The sequence below is a fragment of the Muntiacus reevesi genome, chromosome 1 (genome assembly GCF_963930625.1).
Source record: "Muntiacus reevesi chromosome 1, mMunRee1.1, whole genome shotgun sequence".
In the NCBI taxonomy this organism is placed as follows: domain Eukaryota; kingdom Metazoa; phylum Chordata; class Mammalia; order Artiodactyla; family Cervidae; genus Muntiacus; species Muntiacus reevesi.
In genome coordinates, this window is record NC_089249.1 from 158,619,614 (window position 1) to 158,639,463 (window position 19,850).

Genomic DNA, 19,850 nt, shown 5'->3' on the forward strand with positions numbered 1-19,850 from the left:
TAGCGCAGTTCCCAGTCTTCCCCACATCGTCGATGGAACCTTCCTAACTGCTGACCTTTTCAAGATGGCGGCCCGAGACTGCTACTCGCGGACTCGCGCACCTCCCCAAGATGGCGGCGCCCGAGGCCTGGCGCGCCCGGAGTTGCTGGTTCTGTGAGGTAGCGGCAGCAACGACCATGGAGGCCACGTCCCGGGAGGCGGCGCCAGCGAAGAGCTCGGCCTCGGGCCCCAGCGCTCCCCCCGCCCTGTTCGAGCTGTGCGGGCGGGCGGTGAGCGCCCATATGGGGGTTCTGGAAAGCGGGGTGTGGGGTAAGTCGCGGGATGAGGGGCTACCACTGGCAACGAACGGAGGCGGCCCAGCGGCCGGGGGGCGCGGGGGGCGAGGCCAGGAGGCCTGGGGCAAGGCCCAGCTCTGGGCACTGGAAGTCAGACCTTCGGGTCGGAGCAAGAATTCTGTGACTGGCAGGACTGGCCAGAGTAAAGACGGAGACCAAACTGGCAGGTGAACTCGCACCGCGGCCTGGCTGGGGGGCTCGGGGGGCGAGGCCAGGAGGCCCAGTCTGGGGTGAAGCGGGCAGAGCCCGGGCGACAAGAGGCAGGGCTGACTAGCCGGGCCTTGGTCACCGAAGTGACACTCGGACTGGGTCGGGCTGCAGAATCTCGGATGCCGAACGGACGGGCAGCGATGGCACTGCTACTTGGGGGCGGGGGCCGAGGCCTGGAGGCCCGGCCTAAGGCCAGGAGGCCAGGCCCGGGGCAACCTAACCAGACTGACGGCGCGCGGCCTCCGCTGTCTGCCTGACAGACCGTGGGGGCCGGGACTCTTGAGGCCAAGCCGCTGGGCGAGGGCAGCTAGCGGATTGGAGAGTGAGGGGATGGGGCTGCGGGAGAGGCCGAAAGGCTCGGGGCGCCGAGGCCTTTCTGACGGCCCGGGGCTGGAGGGAGCGAACTGAGTGACGGCCAGGGCGTCGGGTGCCAAACTGAGTGAGCGACTGACTGACGGGCAGGGCCCGGAGCTCTGGAGGCCGCTCGGATTGGCCGGAACGGCGAGGAAGGGCCAGAGAGCGGGTGAAGGGAGGCCCGGAGCGGGTCGGCAATCGACTGAGGCGCGAATGACGGACAGGCGGGAAGGGCCACGGAGGCCCCAGGCGCGGCGAGGGCCTAGGGAACCCGAACTGGGAGGGGGCGCGGCGCCGCTTGGAGGCCTGGGTCCGGGTGGAGTGAAAGAAGGCCCGGGGCCTGAGAGCGGCCGGGACCGCCAGGCCCGGCCTGGGTTGAGGGCGCCCCGGGTGAGTAGCAGAGGCGGGTGGCGGGGGGCACTGGGATGAGGGCCTGGGACGGTGAGTCAACTGTCTGGGGGGCCTGGCAGTACAGCGGCGGCGGGGCACGCTGAGTAACGGAGGAGCGAGGCCTGCAGGCGGATGGGCGCGAGGAGGCCGGGCCTTGGGGTGGCTACTGCTGGTAGCATCCAGGCAGCTGAGGAGGAAAACGCGGGTGGACGACCTGGGCACCGATAGTGAGTGTGAAAGAGAGGAAAGTGAGAGCTCTGGGGTAGGCCTGCCTGCCTGGGCCGAGGAGGCCTTGGGCCTGACAGACTGCTGGTGCGAGGGGGTGGGGCCGGAGGCCTGGGCTGAAGTTGGGTGAGGAGATCTCAGGCCAGGCCAGGCCAGGCCGAAGGCCCCGGGACGGGGGAGGGGATGGTAAGAGAGGAGGCCCTAGGCCCTGGCGGTGAGAGGGTCTACTGTAGGCCTCAGGGCGTGTGGTGGTGTCTTTGCCTGGAGGAAGGCCTGAGGAAGGCCTCCGGTAAGGTCAGGAGTCAGGGCTTGAGGTCCTGGGATGGGGGATTTGGATTACACCCTGAAGAGGCTGATGTGGAGAAAAGACCCTGAAGTTTGGAGAGCTGGGCCTTCAGGAATAAGCCCCAAAGCTGTGGAGTGGTTAAGGAGGTTCAAGGATGTAGGAATGCCTTTGGTGAAGTGGGGGTGGGGCACCCTTCCTAAAGAAGCCCAAGTGTCTTGTCTGCTGAGGGAAGACTGTTAGCAGTCCTCAGGCCTGGTGAGGGGGAGGGGATTGTGGAGGCCCTGGACCAACAACTAAAAAGAATAGGGTCAGGCTGACCAGGGGAATGGGAGAAAAGTCTCAGTAGAGCTGGGCAGGAGACTCAGAAAAGTCTTGGGGAATTTGGAAGAAGATACAGTGGATCTGGCTGTGTCAGCCCGGAGCTTCTAGAATGCTAAACCTGACTAAGAGGGACTAGAACTGAGGGTGAAGTTCCCAAGTTGGGACAGCAAAGCATTAAAGATATGAGCTAGAAAGAAGCAAGAGACTCAGGTTCGATCTCTGGGTCGGGTAGATCCCCTGGTGGAGGAAATGGCAACCCACTCCAGTATTCTTGTCTGGAAAATTCAGTGGACAGAGGACCCTGGTGGGCTACAGTCCATGGGGTTGCAGAGTCGGACACAACTGACATACACACACAGAAAGAAGCAGGGAAGAGCCTGGCTTAAGAAGATGAGGGAAGGTAGAGAAGAGTTTGTGAATAATAGGGATGAGAATCTCTGTCTGTGAAAGGGGATGGCTATGCAGAGAGAAGCATATTGGAGGCACAGAGGAGGAAGAGCTCCCTTGGGCCTTGCCCAGGTGGACAGTCACACAGAAACAGCTGAATCAAGTTAGGCCTCTTAGAAGGGTGAAGTAAGAGGCCTGCTAGCAGTGCTATTTTGGAGCAAGGTCTCAGTGTGGGCTAACAGCCAAGAAAGCCTTCCTGGAAGTAGTGCACTAGCATTTCTTTGTGTAGGGAGAGAGAAGGCGAAAATGAGTAGAGGCAGCAGGAAAGGATATAATGAGGAATAGAATAGGTATGTTATACTGTGAATGCCAGTATATGGAACTTGCACTTTATCTTGAATGCAGTAGAAAGATTTCATTAGTATATTAGCATACAGAATTAATGCTTTTCTTCAGAGGGTACATTGAGTACCTACTATGTACAAAGAATTGTACTAAGCTGGATATCAGGATTCAGTTACTGCACAAGTAAGGATAAAAGATCCTGGAATGTAAGTTTTAAAAGAATTTCCTTAGGTATCAAGATCTTAAAACTTTTTCTTGGCAGGACAGAGAAGTTTTTGACAGAACAGGAATAATAATAGCTAAAGTTTAGTGAAATTATGGCCAGGTACAGTCTTCAAGTCTGGTCTCTTCAAGTCTACAAGTATGGTCTTCTTTAATTTTCACAACCATCTTAAGAGGTAGTTGTTATTATCTCCATTTTAAAATTAAGGAAATTGAGGCTCAAAGACATTAATTTGTCCATGAATTCATAATTAACTAAGTGATGAAATCTGGATTTCATCCAGTTTTGTCCAACTCTAGAGACTATACCATTTAGCCACAATATTGTAATGCCTCTCAGATCTAGGGAAGTTAGCAGGAGCGAGTTTTGTTTTTAAGATATATTGAATTAAGAGTATAGAACCTAATTATTTCTATTCTTCATAGGAAAGTGCTAGTTCAGGGTACAATGGGAGCCCAAAGGATGGAAGTGGCCAGTCTGGAAGAGTGAGAAGGGAATTCAGGAAAGGCTTAGTAAAGGGCATGTGATACATTAAAGATGAGTAGATATGCTGAAAATGGCAAGAACATTCCTGGTGGAGAGAACAGCATAACAAAGGCAGAAAGCAGGGAGGTAGATAAATGAAAAAAGGTAGTTTAGTATTACTGAAGTATAGGGGGCAAAGCAGGGAGCTGGAGAAGTTAGTAGGGCTCAGATTATAAAGAACTTTTTTTAATCGCACATATTCAATAGGACCTTTTAAATGCAGAATGGTTCATTATGTTTGGGCAGATTATGCTTGGGCAGAAGTGAACTGCCAGCTCCTAAATGAGCCCATCTGCTTGCTTTGTGGGATTATCTCACCCTTGAAGATGTGCATGCCTCTGAAATTCCCGCTGCGAACTAAGTGTCTGAAGATACGTGGACCAGAGTTTGAATTAGACTTAGGTTAGCTTCTAAAGGTTCTACTTGTCAAATGAGAAGTCTGTCTTTCTGTTTTCCTTCCAATAGAATAAATAATGCTTGCAACCATGGGAGGAAAAAGTAAATTTTGTGTTTGGTTTTTGTAGCCCTCCCAGGCCCAATACTTCAAAGCATCTTACCTCTGCTCAATATATATTACTTGGAGAGGATTGAGGAAACTGCCCTCAAGAAAGGTGAGTGTTTTTCTGTCTCTTTCTCAGTGATTGTAAGCAAGGCACCATAATGTTCTTCAGGTAAATATGACACTTGATACCTGCATAGAACTTCATGCTTTTCAAAAAGTACCCTCACACCTATTTTCCTATCTAATTTCTCAATGTCCTGTGAAACACAAAACAAGTATCTGATCCCCATTATAATAATAAAAATGAAACCACAGGCACACCACAATTAAGAGCAAAGCCAGGTAGAACACAGATCTTTTGTTTTGGGCTTTTTTGGTCTTGCCTCATGGCTTGAGGGATCTTAGTTTCCCAACAAGAGATTGAACTCAGGCCCTGACAGTGAAAGCACCAAGTCCTAACCACTGGACTGCCAGGGAATTCCCAAGCCCAGATCTTTTGAAATTTTAGTTTTTCTGTTTTATCAGACTACCTCCTAAGCTCTTCGTTGAATACATGTTAACAGCTATCATTCATCCTTGTCTCAAGCACTGTCTTAGGCTCTCTATCTAGAGAAACTTATTTGATATTTTCATCAAGTCTGCAAAATCATTATTAACTGCATTTTGTAGATAATGAAACTGAGCTACAGAAAAATTAAGTAACTTGCTCAAGGTCACACAGCTAGACTATGGTTTGCTGATATTTAAACCCAAACAGTCTGTCTTTAGAGCCAGTGCTCTTTACCTGTCTGCCATATTGCTCCTGTGAACCTAGAAAAGGACATTAAAAGGCTGATGTACTTCAGTCATGGAGACCAAGAAGCAGCCAAGTAAATGGGATTTTTCTCTCTACAGGCCTCTCCACTCAGGCCATTTGGCGCCGACTATGGGATGAGCTGATGAAGACAAGGCCTTCCAGTCTGGAAGTAAGTTAAGGCACCAGGTAGAACTCTGGCCTGACTTTGCATGGTGAAAGCAGGAATAGCACACAAACACAAGCTGGGTACTGGTAAAGTGCAGGGGCAGGCATGGAATGAATTTGAGAAGGGGGCTCCAATGACTTGTCACAAAGTTCTTTCCTGCTTAACATTTGTCACTGACTTGCTTGTTCACCATGTTTGCAGGTGACATAAAATAGGGAAAGATAGTGATCATGTTGGACGCAGAACCTGGATTCAGGTCTTGATAGGGCTGGAACAATGGTCAAACCTAACAGGATGAAATTGAACAGAATAAACTAACTCTTGAGTCTAAAAAATTCCAATTTCATGACCTCAGGGTAGTGGGTGGAGGGGTCTGGCTTAGCAGCAGCTAGTATTAAAAAGATTAAGGGGGTTTAGTCTACAGTATGCTGAAGCCACTCATATAATGACTGTATCCTGAACTGTGTGAACTAATGTAACTATAATGTAGACTGAAGGACACAGGGGATGATAGACCTGCTTGACTCTGCAGTGGTCAGGCTATCCCTGGAGTATGGAGAAAGAAGTCAAAGCCACATCTTGTGAGTCACATTTGGAAGACTGGAGACGTTTTTCCTGAAAAAGAGAAGACTTGAGCAATATGAACTGTCTTGAAATATCTGAAAGAGGGATTAATAGGTTTGTTCTGGGTGGAAGCTAAAGGAAGATAAACTTTTGCTAAGCTGAATGTAGAATTTTTAAACTGTGAGCTTATTGGTGATGAAACAAGTTAATTCCAGAGGTAATAAGCTTCCCATCACTAAGTGTTTAATAGGATCTAGATAACCACCTGACACAAGGGTATTATAAAAGAAATTCAGCATTGTTGGAGATGTTGGACAAGATGACTTTTAGGACTTCTCTTAGCCCTAAGATTCTATTATTCATTGGTTCAGATATAACTCACCAGAGCTCTCATCTCTGTTGCTGCTGCATAATCAGTTGACAGGACAGACAAAGTTCAATAAATATTTACTCCAGCTTACCACATACCATGTCTTATGCTAAATGTTTTAAGTACAGACATAATCCCTAGTCTTGAGAAACTATCAGTTTACTGGGGAAATCTACAAACAAATACATCATGTATGGCAGGGCAAGTCGTATGACTGAGTGTAGCAAGGAGGTTAAAGGCAAAGAGAACAAGAAAGTCTTTCTTAGGAAGTAATCATTTGAATTGGGCATTACATGGTGAATGAGGCCAGATGACAAGATAACAAGCTCTTATCAGGAACTGCAGATTTATTTTGTGAGTATATACTAGGTTCAGTAACATTCAGCTCCATATCCTTTAGCTTCCCACTTCCAGATCTAGATGCAGTCCCTGGAGTTCAGCACAAACACTGAGGCCTAGCGAAATTATCAGGCATTATGTACAGGATTTAGGCCTTAAGAGGAAGAGAAGTGGACACAAGAATGTTAGAAAATGGAAATAGCTTTCTGCAGTCTTTAAAGAAATATGATTCACTTTGTCACAGTGTTTCCCAAGTAGTATGGTTGACTAGGAAGTGATGGAGATTATAATATCTTTCTCTTCGAGAAAGCTTTTTCCACCATTATTTCAAGCTTCCTGGAAAGAAATGTCTGCTTGTTAGCTGTTCCCTTGTCTCAGAGTATTTCAGAATATTTAGGAAGCCCCAGGCCTGATGGCCTCACAGTCACCTACACAAAGGTCTTAACTTGGAACATATCCATTCCAGAGGGTGTCTTCTTCCACTTCCCACTTTTGCATAACAGTAACCTTCACTTCATTCATAATCAAAGTTATTGAGTGACTGTACAGTTCCAGGCACTATGCTAGGTTCTAAGTATACAGTGGTTAGCAAGATAGACATAGCCCTATTGTAAAGCAATAATATTTCAAACTGTGTAGTACTAGTATATGTGTATATTAAGAGATCTGTAGAATAAAATAGATATTCTGGAAACAAAGCAATGAGGAAATAAAGGATTATTCAATAAATGATTCTCTAGTAACTGGTTAACCATTTGGAAAAAATAAAGTTAACAGTCTTGTTTGGCAGAAACCAACACAATTCTGTAAAGCAGTTGTCCTTCAATTAAAAGATAAATTTAAAATCTAAAAAAAAGAGCTTCACTTTACAGTATACTCAATTTCTATATAAGATTACTTTGTAAAAAGTAAAAGCACAAAACAATTTTTAAAAATAAAGGTGACTGGTTATCTAGTCTCAGGGTAGAGAGTACTAGTAAATGGGTAGGACAAAAAAAAAATACATATATATATATATATATATATATAGACACATTTGGCCACATAAAATGCCAACACTATAAACACAATTTAGTGAAAGATTCTGCAGGCCAAGAATACTGGAGTGGGTATTTCCTTCTCCATTTCCTTCTCCAGAGCATCTTCCCAACCCAGGGATGGAACCCAGGTCTTTGCAGGCAGATTCTTTATCAGTCTGAGCCATCAGGGAAGCCCAAACACAATTTAAAAAGTGCGTAAACTAGGAAATTATGAATGTTTGCACCAATATTTGCAAAATAAAAGGATACAGAGAATAAGACAAAGGCAAACAGTAAAATAAAATGAATAAAGATTTGGATAAGTCACAAAGTATACAAAAATTTCCAATAAAGTAAAAAAATGTTCAATTTCATTAATAATAAAAAATGGGAAAGTAAAATTATACCTCTTTAAAAGATAATTCCAGGGGTGGGCAGAACTTGCGTTTTAATATGTTGTTGGCGGGAGCAGAAATGCTACAACTTTCTTGGTGAGTAATCTGGTGATAACTGTCAAGAGTCTTTTAAAAAATGCTCAAATTCTTCAACTAAAATTATATGGTATATAAAAACTGAGATACTCATGATTTATTTTCAGATGTCCATTATAGCAAAGTTTAATATAAAAAGTTATAAACAATTTAAGTATTTGATAATATAGAAATTATTAAACATACATTCATATTTTCAAAATATTAATAGTCATTTTAGAAATAGTTAAGTACATAGTGGTAAAAATGTTTAATGACGTGGTAGTATAGTAGTATAATCTTTTTTTTTTTTAAAGCCCAGAATTTGAAACTGTTCAGAATTGTCTCAGTGTTACAAGCACAAATACCTATGGCTTGTCACATATACACTCCAAAAAGTTTGTTTACACATGATTTTTGATTTGCTTCCATAAACTATTCCTGTTATCAGAAAAACAATGGACAGTATAGTTTGAGTATGGCTCTAAAAGTTTAATACAAGAAAATATTTAGCTCTCCCTGGTTTGTACACACATTTCCTCCTGACCAGTACCTGAGCTACCAGCCCATTGTGGATGGGCTAAGGATTAGTTGTGTGGGTAAGCAAATGCCACTTCACCTTTTTGATGATGTGTGACAGTGAGTTGCTATCTACTTATGCATCAGTTCATCAAAAAGGACCCATTGATAGTCGTCAGCTAATTTTGCACATTTGATTTTCATAATTCTATCATGTAGGTATAGTTATCTTCCTCAGTTTATATATGATGAAACAAACAGGAAAAGTGATTTGCCTAAAGTTTCAGTCTGTGAATGGCAGACCTATCCAGTTGTGGCAGCCTGGCTCTGGAGCACATGCTCTTAATCACTGTCATGTTGCTTTCACTGGTTATCACAGGTCTGAGGTGTTCCAATTTCAAGTATTCTCTCCCATTGTCTTCATGAGCCAATAAAATGTCTGAAAAACCCAAGTATTTAGTTATCTAAAGTTCATATTCCACATGCCTTATAGTTGGAAACTTACACCTTGATTTTCACATTTGTCCATTATCTTAGACCCAGATCTCATAGTAACCCATCTACTTCACTTGTGAAGTTGAAGCCTTGCTAGGATTACCTGCAAGTTATCTTTCAAGACTGTGTGGGCCAGCAAATATGTGAAAAATGTGTTGAGTGAGGATGAATTGAAGGATTCAGGAATACCTTCTTTACTTCCATTAAGGCTAAGTAGAGATTTGGATGCCAGGTATTTTTTTCCTGCTCCCCTTGCACCCCCACACTGCTGCTAGAGGGGTCTTTCTTATTGCTGCCATCCAGTTAGCTCAAACATGAAGTCAATCATTATTACTACAGCACTCTCAGGCAAGAGCTCAAGCAAACGGAATGACACTTTTGCCTGAGAATAGGAGCCTAGCTCCTGACAAGAACCTCTTTTGAGGGTCAATCTGGTAGGAGGAATGCATGGAGGTGTAGGGTAGAAGCCAAAAGAAGTGTCTTATTTTTAGGTTTGAGGAACCTCAGGCCCCTACTACCTGCTTCAGGCTGAATAAGCACCCTGCTTAACAGGCTTTGCCTCCATGAAGTCCATTTCCCATGTAGGGTAATTATCATTAACAGTAAAGTTACATTATGTATTATAAACTGTAAAAGTTTATAAAATGCTTTAATTTACATTTACACTGTTTCATTTGATCTCTACAACAAACCTGTGAAGGTGATATTATCCACATTTTACAAATGAAGAGGTTCAAAGAGGTTGAGTATGGCAGAGCTGGCACTTTTGTCATCAGACTTTCTATGCACCTTAGGAGAGAATGGGGATTTAGAGAAATATTTGCCTTTTGAGGTAGGCAGGTCCTTTTGAGGTAGGTAGTAGTTTCTAATCTCTGATATATACATCAGAATCATCGGGGGGGAGATTTGAAAATAAAGATGCTTGGATCTCACTTCGGATGTAATCACCAAGTCTGGGTACATATGAATTTTGGAGAAAAAGTCTACAGTAAGTTTGATGTATTCCGGTTTTTTGTTTTTTTTTTTTTTAATTTTTTTTTATTTTACAGTGGGTTTTGTCATACATTGATATGAATCAGCCATAGAGTTACACGAATTCCCCATCCCAAGTTTGATGTATTCCAAAGGTTAAAAATCACTTATGTTCAGAGTTCTCCTAAATGTATCAGAATAGCCTGGTGAAACCTCTTATCCATCTAGGTATTGCCTTGGAGAAAACTAAGACTTGGTCCCTCCTCTCCAGGAATTTCTAATCTGGTTGGGATGAGACATAATGTACACAGGCAGTGACAACACCATGAGACATATTTACCATTGTCTAAAGACATGAATAGTCGAGTATGAGTTCCAAAAGAAGTAGGAGGTGGAGTAGAAAGGGGGGGGGGGCAGTCAGTGAGATCTACAACCTTAGGGAGAAATGAACAGCCTCAAAGAGCAAAATGTTGATAGGTCCTTTCAGGGAGTCTGTTTAACCAGGCAATGGAGAGCATTTCTGGCAGATGTAGGAAGGGACAAAGGCAGGTTTGGGTCCGTGAGGTGACCAGTTTTGCCAAAGCAGAGCTTTCATGAGCAAGTGAGAGACAGCTTCTCAGGTAGGCAGAGGCCATATTGTGGACAGCTTTCCCTGCCAGGCTTTTTAGGAACTTCAAATGTGCTGCTGCCCTGATCCCCTTGGCAGTGGGGTTCAATAGGGGTATTGGAGAATAGTATAATCAGAGTTATTTTTGAATACAAAGATTAACCCAGTGGACTTGTGCAAAAGTTTGGGAAGGGAAACAAGGAGAGCAATCAGGAAGCTAATGAAGTACCAGGTGTTAGGTAATAAGGGGCTGAACAAAGGTGGCAGTGATAAGAATGAAAAGGTAGGATCAGATGCTAAAAACAAATGTGAAATAACTTACAGAAGTATTTCACTTGAGAGACATTTTGGCAAAATTGTCTCTGGAACCAAATTTTGTGGTTTCAGGTTTTGTTTTTTGCTGCACCACACAGCTTATGGAATTCTTACTTCCCAACCAGGGATTGAACCTGGGCCACTAGCAGTGAAAGTTGAGTCCTAACCACTGAACCGCCAAGGAATTCCCTCCTGGGTTTCAAATCTTAATCCTACCGCTTAATTATGTAACCACAGGCAATAACATTTGTGTCTTGTTTTTCTTACCTGTAAATTGGATCTAATAGTAATATATATCTCAAAGATGTGATTAAATGAAAAAAAAAAAAAAAAGATGTGATTAAATGAACTTGCATGTTATTTAGAACATTACCTGGCTTAGTAAATAGCTAGCTATTGGAAGAAAGGAAACTGGATCCTATGGGTAGCACTTAGTATCACAGCTGTCTGGAATGTTCTCTGCTTTTCAGAGCGTGACCTGTTGGCGAGCCAAGTTTATGGAGGCCTTTTTTTCCCATGTTCTACGTGGGACCATTGATGTGTCTTCTGACAGGCGTCTTTGTGACCAGCGCTTCTCACCTCTCCTGCATAGCTCCCGCCACGTCCGGCAGCTCACCATCTGCAACATGCTGCAGGGTGCAACTGAGCTGGTGGCCGAACCCAACCGCAGGGTTCTGGAGACCCTGGCCAGTTCCCTGCACACCCTTAAGTTCCGCCACTTGCTGTTCTCCGATGTGGCTGCTCAGCAGTCACTTCGGCAGCTGTTACATCAGCTTATTCACCATGGGGCTGTCAGCCAGGTGTCGCTGTACTCCTGGCCTGTGCCCGAGTCAGCCCTTTTCATTCTTATCCTAACCATGAGTGCTGGCTTCTGGCAGCCAGGCCCTGCTGGTCTGCCCTGCCGCCTCTGTGGAGAGGCTTCCCGAGGCCGGGCCCCATCCCGAGATGAAGGGTCCCTTTTGCTGGGCTCACGCCGGCCTCGCCGAGATGCTGCTGAGCGATGTGCTGCAGCTCTGATGGCCTCCCGGCGTAAGAGTGAAGCCAAGCAGACGGCCAGAGCTGCACCTGCCACTCGGGTAACACGCCGGAGCACACAGGAGAGCCTGACAGCAGGCGGCACAGACTCTAAGAGGGAGCCACTCCCTCCAGCCGCCTCCCATGAGGCTCCTGGCACCAGACGCCCACCCTCTGCTCCAGCCACCACCTCCTCTGCTTCTTCTTCCACATCCTCATCTAAACGGGCTCCAGCCAGCTCAGCCCCACAGCCTAAGCCCCTAAAGCGTTTTAAGCGAGCTGCAGGGAAGAAGGGTGCTCGCACCCGTCAGGGGTGTGGCGCAGAATCTGAAGACCTGTATGACTTTGTTTTCATTGTGGCGGGTGAGAAAGAGGATGGGGAAGAGATGGAGATTGGGGAAGTGGCTTGTGGAGCTTTGGATGGATCAGATCCCAGCTGCCTGGGACTTCCAGCACTGGAAGCCTCCCAAAGATTTCGCAGCATTTCCACCTTGGAGCTTTTCACAGTTCCACTCTCCACAGAGGCGGCTCTGACACTGTGCCACCTGCTGAGCTCCTGGGTATCTCTGGAGAGCCTCACACTCTCCTATAATGGTGAGTGCCCTGGAGGGCTGAGATTTGGTCTCCCAGCAGCACCAGCTGTGCCCAACCCTGAGGGGGGGGTGGGGGGGTGGCTATGATCAGGAAGCCAGAGGTGTGGCCCTACCCACCTCAGGGAGGAGACTTAGTGGCAGACTCAGTGCTACTATGGCTTGATCTAGTTGGAAGCAGGGGTTCCTGAGGAGCAGTGAGAATCTTAAGAGTCTACTTTAGATATAGTAGGCTAACCAAGGGCAGGTGGGAGAATATAATACATATAGGCTCAAGGAGAGGGCTGAGATTGGATCTTACCTATCATATCAAAGGAGCTGTACAAAAAGGTGTGGGACACTTGTGTTTTTTTTTTAAAGATCAGACCAGCAACCTGCCTAACAGCCCTCAGTTCTTACCCACCTTGTTGTGCCCAGCTAGCCAAACTTCAGTTCTGACTAAACCCAAGAATCTGCCTGTTGCTGAATGCTGCTGAAGTCACACAATTGCAGATTGGTGTACTATATACATTCCTGGTCATCAAGCTCATATGAACCCTGTTTGCAATGTCAGCTCCATTCCTACTCTACTTCCAAATCCTTTCCTCTTTTCCTTTCCTAGAAAACCTCACCTGCTTCACAGAGAAAATAGAAGCCATCACACATGAACTCCTTCAACTTGTTAACCAACCTATAAACTGCATTTGCACTCTTTTCATCACAATGGGATAAATGGCTGTCCTGTCTAAGGCTAATTCATCTGCTTGTGCTCCAGATCCATACACTCACCTCCCTAGGAAAGCTTGTTTTTCAAATGCCTTAATAAGAACTTTTATATACTGCCTATTATGTGCCTGGCATACTTTAAATATTCTTTATTAACTGGTTTAATCCTTACAGTTGTGAAGCTTATAAGGGTCACTTACAGTGACTTGTCCAGGATAAGTCGATAAATTATAGACCTGTAATTCAAACCCAGGTAACCTGGCTCCAGGATCCATGCTTTTAAAGCACTAACTACTTAATGCTGCCTCTCTTCTCTGGATCAGGTATCCACCAAAAACTACCATATCTCCTCCATATATTCTACTTATGAACTACTGTCCTATTCTCTCCTGCCCTTCACAGACAACCTTAAGAGTCATCTGTGCGTTCTACTCACAGCCACTTCAGCCTTGCTTATTCTCCCTCTACTGCATTGTGACCAAGGTTATCCGTGTTGCTAAGTCCAATATATACTTTTTAGTCCTCATATTAATCCTTGATTCTGCATTTTCTTCATGTAAATCTCACTTCTACTACCTCAAAATTTTCTGACTTTTTCTCCCTTTCTGGACATTATTTGCCTTAATATTCAGAGTTTCTCAAAGCTCTCCCACTTTACATGTTTCCTGGACAATTTTGTCCATTCCTTGCTTTCAAAGCCAACCATGGTGAAGATGCCTCCATTTTTACATTAGCACATATCTTAACTCCAGACCAGTTTTTCCATCTGACAACTAGGAATCACAGTATTTATAAACCACATTCCCCAAGCTGAACGGATCTTCTTCCTTCTGTTCTCAGTGACATCACAGATGATTCAGTTGCCCAAAAGAAACCTGGATTCTTACTCCACATATATTAAAGATACAAGTTGTATCTTTATAACCTCTCAGAATCACTTATCTCCACATCTGATTCAGATCATTCTCACCTGGAATCATTTCAGCAGTTCCTCCACTCACCATAGTTGTTTATGCCACAATCCAAGTAATTTCAATGTGCAAATCTGTCATTCATTCATCTAAAAACTCAGTGGCTTCTTGTCACCTACTTAAGCTTTACTTACAGGGTCATTTCATGTTCTTAACCCCTGCTCACCTCTATAGTTGAATACTTCCCTTCCTTATACTTCATACACCAGCCACACTGAGAATTTTTCAGTTCTTCGAACCTGCTGCTTTCTCCTTCAGGTCTTGATATATGCCAAGTTCACTCTGCCAGTCACTCTTCTTCCACCTTTTAGCCTCTTTTATGTTTAGGACCTTCCTGGAAAGTCTTTACTGATGTAAGCTAGCCTGGGTGTTAAGTACCCACCCTTTTATTTTTTCACAGTACTCTATTTCCCCAGTTCCCATCACATGCTTTTGTTATCAGGTAGGAACAAGATCTGCTGCTCATGACTTGTCTAGCCAAAAAAAAACCCAACTATTTACCAAGGGCTAGTTAAGGTTTAGTTAAATGAATCAACAGGAGCCTGCTCAGTCCAGAGATAAAGGTGTAGCTTCCACGGAATTATTTGCTTTGTGGCATTAATTACCCTAACCTTTCTCGATCCTACTCCCTTCTGTGGGATATAGTTTTCTGCCCCATTCCTACCCAATGACGCTTTTAAAGTATTCCCTATTGGATCATTGTCATTCTCCAGCTTAGTTTTAGATGTTACCCATGACCTACAAGAAAAGTCCAGAGGTCTCTGCTGTTTCCTAGGCCCATCATTCAGCTAGCAGCCACAAGCTGCGCCACATTCTATCAAGTTTTGTGACTCTGGCCTGACTGATGCTTGAGGGCATGACCCAGTAGACACCAGTCGGCTGGTTACCTGAGGAAAAAGCAAGACAATGGATGAATAATCGAGAATCATTGAAAATAATCTGATCTGAAGCTCAGATTTGATAGTTTAATCAATAGAAATATCTGAAGTTGCCTCTGAATGTTATCCCTGATGTAAATCCCACGACTGACCTAATGTCTTTCCTGCCATAGGCCTGGGCTCTAATATCTTCCGTCTGCTGGACAGCCTGCGGGCCCTGTCAGGCCAGGCTGGATGCCGCCTCCGTGCCCTGCATCTCAGTGACCTGTTCTCACCATTGCCCATCCTGGAGCTGACACGTGCCATTGTGCGAGCCCTGCCCTTGCTGCGGGTCCTCTCTATCCGTGTGGACCACCCCAGCCAGAGGGACAACCCAGCTGTGCCTGGGAATGCAGGACCCCCTAGCAACATAATTGGGGATGAGGAGATACCAGGTGAAGCTTTGTGTGCGTGTATTTCCTCACAAATGTGCAGGTGTATTTGTGTGGGCCAGGCAAAACATTTCTAATCCAGGCCTCTAAACCACTACATTCCTGGTTTATCTAAAATTTGTTCCCTTTAGAGCCTGCTGGCTTACCTGGTGGTTCAGCTGGTAAAGAATCCTCCTGCAATGTGGGAGACCTGGGTTTGATCCCTGGGTTGGGAAGATTCCCTGGAGAAGCGAAGGCTACCCACTCCAGTATTCTGGCCTGGAGAATTCTATGGACTGTAGAGTCCATGGGGTCACAAAGACCTGGACACGACTGAGTGAATTTCAGTTTTAAAGATAACCATGGGTTGGACAGATCTCAGACCAACACTAGCCTAATAGGGAGTCACTGGCACATCCACTTCAGAAAGGGGTCTGAACCAAGAACCAAACTGACCAAACTGATGGGTCCCAATGCTATATGTTCCCTTAGTTCCTATGTGTTTCATATTCTACCATTTTGCATGTGCTAAGTCGCTTCAGTAGTGTCTGATTCTTTGTGACTCCCATGGACTGCAGCCCACCAGGCTCCTGTGTCCATGGGATTCTCCAGGCAAAAATATTGCAGTAGGTAGCCATTTCCTTCTCCAGGGGATCTTCCCAATTCTGGGATCAAACCCACATCTCTTATGTCTCCTGTATTGGCAGGCAGGTTCTCGACCACTAGTGCCACCCGAGACCACCGTTCTGCATACTCTTTTATTATACTTGTGTCTGAGTAGTCTTGGATTAAAAGCACTGTTGTAACAGGCAAGGACTAAACTGTGTTTTAGCATACTGCCCAGCATATATAGGTACTCAAGGACAAGTGGATGAATAAATGATTTTTCAGTGGATCCCTTAAGGACAGGATGAGACCTGCAATGGGAGTGAAGTAGATATGACCAGCTGGATTCTTCTCTTCCTACCATATCCAGAAAACTGCCTGGAACAGCTGGAGATGGGATTTCCACGGGGAGCCCAGCCAGCCCCACTGCTTTGCTCTGTACTGAAGGCCTCAGGTTCTCTGCAGCAACTGTCCCTGGATAGTGCCACCTTTGCATCTCCCCAAGATTTTGGGCTTGTGTTGCAGACACTCAAAGGTATGATCCAGCTAGAATGATAAAGGGAAGAGTAGAAGGGGACTTTGTTCTTTGGGAAAGCTAAGGTCCATGAACTTTCTCCCAATCCAGAGTACAACCTAACCCTAAAGAGGCTGAGCTTCCACGACATGAATCTGGCTGACTGTCAGAGTGAGGTGCTCTTTTTGCTACAGAATCTGACTCTTCAAGGTAAGTTCTTCATCTAGAACCCAGGGACTCATTGGTCCTCACTGCAGAATTGCCACAGTCTCACTGAGTCAACAAGCCACTGTTCTGTTCTTAGTCTTACGTCCTCATAACTATAAAATTATAGAACCTGCATCACCTTCCTTCTAGAAGGTCCCCAACCTAACCCTTCCTATACTAAACATGGGAAATTATTCATTTGTAGAGTACCTCACCTAAAAGTTTTCTTACCTTCCACTAGCTGACAGAAATGATGGTGGTGGGAAGGGATAAATGTACTATCAGGCCCCCCTCATAGACTTGTCACTAATGTCCACCCCTGCATAAAAGGAAGTGAATGGAGAACTGTCCATCTAGAGAGTCTCCCCATAGGCTCAGTTTCTGGTTTGAATCCTGACTTAGTTGCAGCCTTGCTTGAGGGTTTGGACAAATTATTTTCTCCTTCTAGGACTCTATAAAATGCTTATAACCCTTTTTACGGCCCTGGGGGCAGGTGGGGCAACACCAGTCCTCAGGCTGCCACCAGAACTTATTCCAATTTTTCTTTACAGAGATTACCTTCTCCTTCTGCCGTCTGTTTGAGAAGCGCCCAGCCCAATTTCTGCCCGAGATGGTTGCTGCTATGAAGGGCAACTCCACACTGAAGGGCCTCCGGCTGCCAGGGAACCGCCTGGGTGGGGACAGGGCCCTGAGGAGGGAGAGGGGGAAGGAGCCAGTCCTCTGACCTAGAAACTCAGTGGGTGAAGGCACAGACCTCTCCACTGGGAAGACAGGAGTTGAGATATAGTTGTGCTGGGGCTTTAGGAGGCTGAGCTTCTCTCCAGCCAGAATTGGGTTGGGATACCTTTATTTCCTATTCTGGGGTAAAGGTGATGAGCATTTCTCCCATCTCCTTAGGGAATGCTGGCCTACTGGCCCTGGCAGATGTTTTCTCGGAAGATTCATCCTCCTCTCTCTGTCAGCTGGATATCAGGTACCCGTGGGAGTGGGGGATGACAAGGGATAAAGCTGCAGGGACACAGACCAGGGATTAATTGATTCCTGGGTTTTTGATCCTCACCCCTACCAGTTCCAACTGCATCAAACCAGATGGGCTTCTGGAGTTCGCCAAGCGGCTGGAGCGCTGGGGCCGTGGGGCCTTTGGTCACCTGCGCCTCTTCCAGAACTGGCTGGACCAGGATGCAGTCACAGCCAGGGAAGCCATCCGGCGGCTACGGGCCACCTGCCATGTGGTTAGCGACTCGTGGGACTCATCCCAAGCCTTCGCAGATTATGTCAGCACCATGTGATGGGCCCATGCCTCATAGGCCCATGCTCAGTACCATCAGCTTGCAGGGGCTGAGGCATGGGCTGCCCAGAACTCCCAAGCACCAATTCTGTCTTTCTCTCTCTGCTACCTTTTTTCTCTTTTTTCCTTTTTCCCTTGCACTGAGGTCCTGGAGGCCTTGATGGGGCCCAGCAAAGGCATTCCCACACCTGGGTTTGGAGCCTTTGGGTTCCTTACCCAGTACCCTGGGCCAGGAGGTTTCAGTGGTCATCAGTCACTGAGGACAGCCCCCATCCCCCTCCCTGCCCCAGGGTTCCTGCTTTCCTTTCTCAAGCAGGTACCCAGGCTTTAGTGAAGTATAGGAGTGCCCATTACCAGGCCTCTCCTCTGCTGGGCTTACCATGCTGCTTCCAGGCCTCAGTCCCTTTCATACCTTTATTCCTTTCTTTTTTTTAACCAAAAAGTTTTTCTTATAAAATAAATTTTGGGCAAACATCATGCAGCCCTTCTTGATTTTTCTCTCAGAGAACAAAATTCAACAGTGCCCTATTGGGCAGGGAGTCCCCTCTCCCCATCTCTTTCCTCTAAGAGCTACACACCAGACCAGCTGGTTAAAGGTGGAGGCCCCGCTGCTCCTCATGGGAACGCTGGTGGAAGACAAAGGTGATGGCAGTGGAGGCAGCATCCCAAGCAGCCTGGAGTACCTCATCCTTGAGCCCCCGCTTATCAGTGCTGTGGTTCCACTGAGCCAGATCTGAGGTGCAGTCAGAACCATCAGGGGGTGGCCAGACCTGGTGGTTGTTGACACAGCGGCGGCAGCGCAACCTGGGGGCAGAGGATAGAACTGTGGTTACTGTGGGTCCCAGCTCCATGCTGTGTAGCGTGTTCAGAGATAATGGCCAGCAGGGGCACCCCACCCACCTGTCATGTGTGTCACTGAGGTTAGCCTCATCCAGGGTAAACAGCTCCTTCAACTCGCCGAGAGAGAAGTGTCGCTCCACATCCTGCTCCTCATCCACCACACAACTGCTCAGTGCTTTCTTGTGGCTCTGACGCTGAAAGATCTTCTCCTCAATGGTTCCTGCCTGGAGGGTGGGGGCGGGGGCAGGGGTGGAGCCCAGGGCTAAGTCACCTCCATACATAGGGGGCAGGAAAACCCAGGGGTGGAAACTATAGCTGCACAGAAGGGGAGATGAATGAGAAGTAAGAGTCTTGCCTCAATAACCTCTGATGAGCTCAGCCCATTCTCCTAGTCTATCTTTTGGGAATATAATTTGGACATGTCTGCCCACCCAGAATATTTTCTATACCGATGGAGGGTTTCAGCACCTGGCTAAATTTCTTTAGGATGAGCTGAGGTTTATCTGCACCTCCACACCAAGCCCAAGTCTCACTCACTCAAGTAAATGTCATGGGTATGATATGCCAGGTCTTGTGCTAACACCAGACAGAAAGAAGAATCAATATGATCCCTATCCTTCAACTCATAGACTAGTGAGAGAGAAACATATAAACTAACTGGTACAATGACAGAATTCTATAGGATATCTAGTGACCCACAGGAGGGACGGTAGCGTGAAATAATGTTGAAGAGCTTGAAAGTAAAGATTATCTTTAAGCTGAATCTTGAAAAATGAATAGATGGTTTACAAAGAAAGACAGAACAGAAGCCATTCCAGGCATAAGAACAAAATCAATAAGCCTGGCCTACTGAAAGTCCCATACTGTAGAAACTTGGATGCTAGGCTAAATTTAGAGCTCGGCCTTGTCCTGAAAGTACAAAGCAAAACTAGAATTTTTGGAAGGCTCTTTCTGGAGGTAGTTGTGAAAAATGGGTTATGATAAGGTCAAAGGTAAAGAATTAGGATGCTGCTGCAAAATCCAAGTGGGAGATGACTGTGACTTTAGCATGGGATGGTGAGGAAGGTTAGATTAAGATGGTGGGACACATGT

General features: G+C 46.0%; 2 protein-coding genes across 8 annotated transcripts in view; one reads left to right on the top strand and one right to left on the bottom strand.

Annotated features, from left to right (window-relative positions):
* The first annotated feature begins 76 nt into the window (after positions 1-76).
* On the top strand, positions 77-18,395 carry LRRC41 (leucine rich repeat containing 41). 5 transcript variants are annotated; one of them, XM_065913816.1, is made up of 10 exons: positions 77-309; positions 4,126-4,212; positions 4,998-5,068; positions 11,206-12,343; positions 15,067-15,327; positions 16,280-16,444; positions 16,535-16,633; positions 17,182-17,304; positions 17,528-17,603; positions 17,700-18,395. In XM_065913816.1, exons 1-10 carry the CDS (start codon positions 111-113, stop codon positions 17,917-17,919), a joined length of 2,439 nt encoding a protein of 812 aa, XP_065769888.1. In that variant the 5' UTR covers positions 77-110; the 3' UTR covers positions 17,920-18,395. The 5 variants fall into 5 exon arrangements, with proteins under 5 accessions (XP_065769888.1, XP_065769909.1, XP_065769902.1 ...); XM_065913837.1 differs by lacking the exon at positions 77-309 and adding an exon at positions 353-502; XM_065913830.1 differs by lacking the exon at positions 77-309 and adding an exon at positions 877-1,289.
* The window catches only part of RAD54L (RAD54 like), a 37,481-nt gene continuing 24,528 nt past the window's right edge, over positions 6,898-19,850 (bottom strand). The window contains exons 17-19 of one of the 3 annotated variants that reach the window (XM_065913859.1): positions 18,819-18,982; positions 18,497-18,722; positions 6,898-8,785 (exon numbers count right to left, since the gene is read on the bottom strand). In XM_065913859.1, the coding sequence (XP_065769931.1) occupies positions 18,509-18,722; positions 18,819-18,982 (378 nt within the window). In that variant the 3' untranslated portion in view covers positions 6,898-8,785; positions 18,497-18,508. Of the gene's footprint in view, positions 8,786-17,527; positions 17,639-18,477; positions 18,723-18,818; positions 18,983-19,850 lie in introns of those variants that run through there. The other 2 variants (XM_065913850.1, XM_065913845.1) reach the window with 2 other exon arrangements.

Bases quoted from the DNA above. Each gene is read 5' to 3' on its own strand.
- LRRC41 (XM_065913816.1), top strand. From the start codon at position 111: ATGGCGGCGCCCGAGGCCTGGCGCGCCCGGAGTTGCTGGTTCTGTGAG. The intron at 310-4,125 runs GTAAGTCGCGGG...TGGTTTTTGTAG, and splicing joins TCTGGAAAGCGGGGTGTGGG to CCCTCCCAGGCCCAATACTT. The intron at 15,328-16,279 runs GTGAAGCTTTGT...TACCATATCCAG, and splicing joins TGGGGATGAGGAGATACCAG to AAAACTGCCTGGAACAGCTG.